Source organism: Puma concolor, chromosome E3 (assembly GCF_028749965.1).
Source record: "Puma concolor isolate L17-30 chromosome E3, mPumCon1.1.hap2, whole genome shotgun sequence".
In the NCBI taxonomy this organism is placed as follows: domain Eukaryota; kingdom Metazoa; phylum Chordata; class Mammalia; order Carnivora; family Felidae; genus Puma; species Puma concolor.
In genome coordinates this window covers 7,364,300-7,366,856 of record NC_141682.1, presented here as the reverse complement: position 1 = coordinate 7,366,856, position 2,557 = coordinate 7,364,300, and the positions used below count along the sequence as shown (strand labels likewise).

The 2,557-nt window shown below is 40.8% G+C and overlaps 1 protein-coding gene across 2 annotated transcripts; it reads left to right on the top strand.

The window, feature by feature from the left end:
- Nucleotides 1-586: 586 nt before the first annotated feature.
- On the top strand, nt 587-2,248 carry OR2AE1 (olfactory receptor family 2 subfamily AE member 1). Of its 2 annotated transcripts, XM_086692010.1 has the most exons (2): nt 587-599; nt 1,272-2,248. In XM_086692010.1, the coding sequence occupies exon 2, from the start codon at nt 1,289-1,291 to the stop codon at nt 2,246-2,248; it is 960 nt and encodes a 319-aa protein (XP_086548136.1). In that variant the 5' UTR covers nt 587-599; nt 1,272-1,288. The 2 variants fall into 2 exon arrangements, with proteins under 2 accessions (XP_086548136.1, XP_025778913.1); XM_025923128.1 differs by lacking the exon at nt 587-599 and having other exon boundaries at nt 1,289-2,248.
- The last annotated feature ends 309 nt before the right edge of the window (nt 2,249-2,557 follow it).

Below are 2,557 nucleotides of genomic sequence, written 5' to 3'. Positions count from 1 at the left end.
ACATTTTTAGTTGTATGCAGGATAGTTATGTTAGGCAGAAGAATGACTTTGTTGTGTTCATTGGCTTTAAGGAAATGTGTATGAATGTCCAGCCAACAGAGGATGGACTCTGGTGGTTTTGTAATATGTCCTCTTTGCTAGGGTGAATTATACTTCCCAGAATTCCCATTTTTGTGCTTTTCTGGTGAAGATGGGCCATAGGAAAGATTCTAAGGGAGATTTAGAGGGCATAAAGGAAGTAGCCATTTTGTAGTTTACATATGTGGTTGCTGATCTGCTGACTTAATCTCTTGGTGTGAAAGCAGCTGTTGGGCCTGCGATTGCTCTACGTTTCCCGGATCCTCCTAACTTATCCTCTCTGATTTCTGGGCCAGGTGTGCATGTTTAGCCTCATTAGGAAGAGCCCCTGCTTCTTCCAAATAACCACATCCCCCAATTCCAGAGGCAACAAGAACTGACATGGGTTTCAGTCTGCCCTCGTGGGGTTGTAGCTCAGGCTTGTATATTCCAGTCTGCCCTTGATCTACCACCCTTTATATCCATTTTCCCTTCCTTACCACTTGCCCTACAGACCTCAAGTTCCACGATCAGACACAAAGGTGACAACCTTATATAGACAGCTTAACCAGCTTTCACAACTGTGTAAGGCCAAATTTTTGTACAATCCACTAAACGTATATGTTTATATTTATACTTATAAAAAAGTACACATACTCATAAGTATCTATATAAAGTATATAAAATTTAGTGCACATAAAGTATATATACACATATAAAAGCATATGTGTGTAAAGATATACACATATATAAGCATATGTGTGTAAAGATATACACATATATAATGTGTATAAAAATACATGTATATGAGGTATATAAAAATATATAAAATATACATCATATATGTGTATAAAAATATATGTGTATATACACATGTATGTGTATATATATATTTCTTCCTTATGTGTACACACACACACACACACACACACACACACACACACTTCTTCCTTAATGAGGAGAGACTCTTGTTTTGAAGAATGGCACTTAACAGAATGCAGATATTCTGGATTTTCAGAGTTAATCACGTTTGTGAAGAGAGATTTGAGTTCTTTTTCTAAAAGTTTATTTCAATAATTAGAGCTGTTGAATAATCAGAAATAGAAAAAAAAATTCTCTTCTCAAATTCTTTGCTAGATTAAAAGGTGCTTACTGTCAGGTGTGCTGAACCCCGGTATTTCTGATATCACACTCATCTCTTTCCTCTTTCCTCAGGACTGAGAAAGGGGACATGTGGCAGAGGAATCAGACCTTTCTGGCAGACTTCATCCTTGAAGGGCTCTTTGATGACTCTCTCACCCATCTTTTCCTTTTCTCTTTAACCATAGTGGTCTTCCTTATTGCGGTGAGTGGCAACATGCTCACTATTCTCCTCATCTGTGCTGATGCTCGGCTTCATACACCCATGTACTTCCTGCTCAGCCAGCTCTCCCTCATGGATCTGATGCATGTCTCCACAACCATCCCCAAGATGGCTACCAACTACCTATCTGGCAAGAAGACCATCTCCTTTGTGGGCTGTGCAACCCAGCACTTCCTGTATTTGTCTCTGGGTGGTGCTGAGTGTCTTCTCTTAGCTCTCATGTCTTATGACCGCTATGTTGCCATCTGTCATCCACTTCGCTATACTGTTCTCATGAACAGAAAGGTGGGACTGATGATGGTGGTCATGTCGTGGCTGGGAGCATCCATAAACTCTCTAATTCACACAGTGATCTTGATGCACTTACCTTTCTGTGGGTCTCGAAAAATCCACCACTTCTATTGTGAGTTTCCAGCTATTTTGAAGTTGGTGTGTGGAGACATCACTGTATATGAGACCATAGTGTACATCATCAGCATTGTACTTCTCCTCCTCCCCACCCTCTTCATTTCTACATCGTATGCCTTCATTCTCCACAGTGTCATTCAGATGCGTTCAGCTGGGAGTAAGAGAAATGCTTTTGCCACTTGTAGCTCTCACCTCATTGTGGTTTCCTTTTGGTTTGGTGCCTGCATCTTCTCATATATGAGGCCCAGATCCCAGAGAACTCCACTGCAAGACAAAGTTGGTTCTGTGTTCTATAGCATCATTACTCCTACCCTGAATCCTTTGATTTATACTCTCCGGAATAAGGATGTAGCCAAGGCTCTGAGAGGAGTGATGGGGAGGGAGATTCTCACTCAGAGATGGCAATTGCAGTTATCCTGAGTATAAGAGTGGAATGGGGGGTGCTGGGTGGCTCAGTCAGTTAAGCCTCTGACTCTTGATTTCAGTTTAGGTCATGAACTCACGGTTCATGAGATTGAGCCCTGTGTTGGGGCAGAGAGCACAGACCCTGCTTGGGATTCTTTCTATCCTTCTTCCTTCTTGCTCTTTCTCACACTTTCTCTCAAAATAAATAAATAAGCTTTAAAATATAAATAAAATGTTAAAAAAAAAAGAGTGGAATGGGATAAACTCCTTAGCCGATCTGTGTAAACCTCTAAGACTTTTCAAGGCTCCAGATACCTGATGACT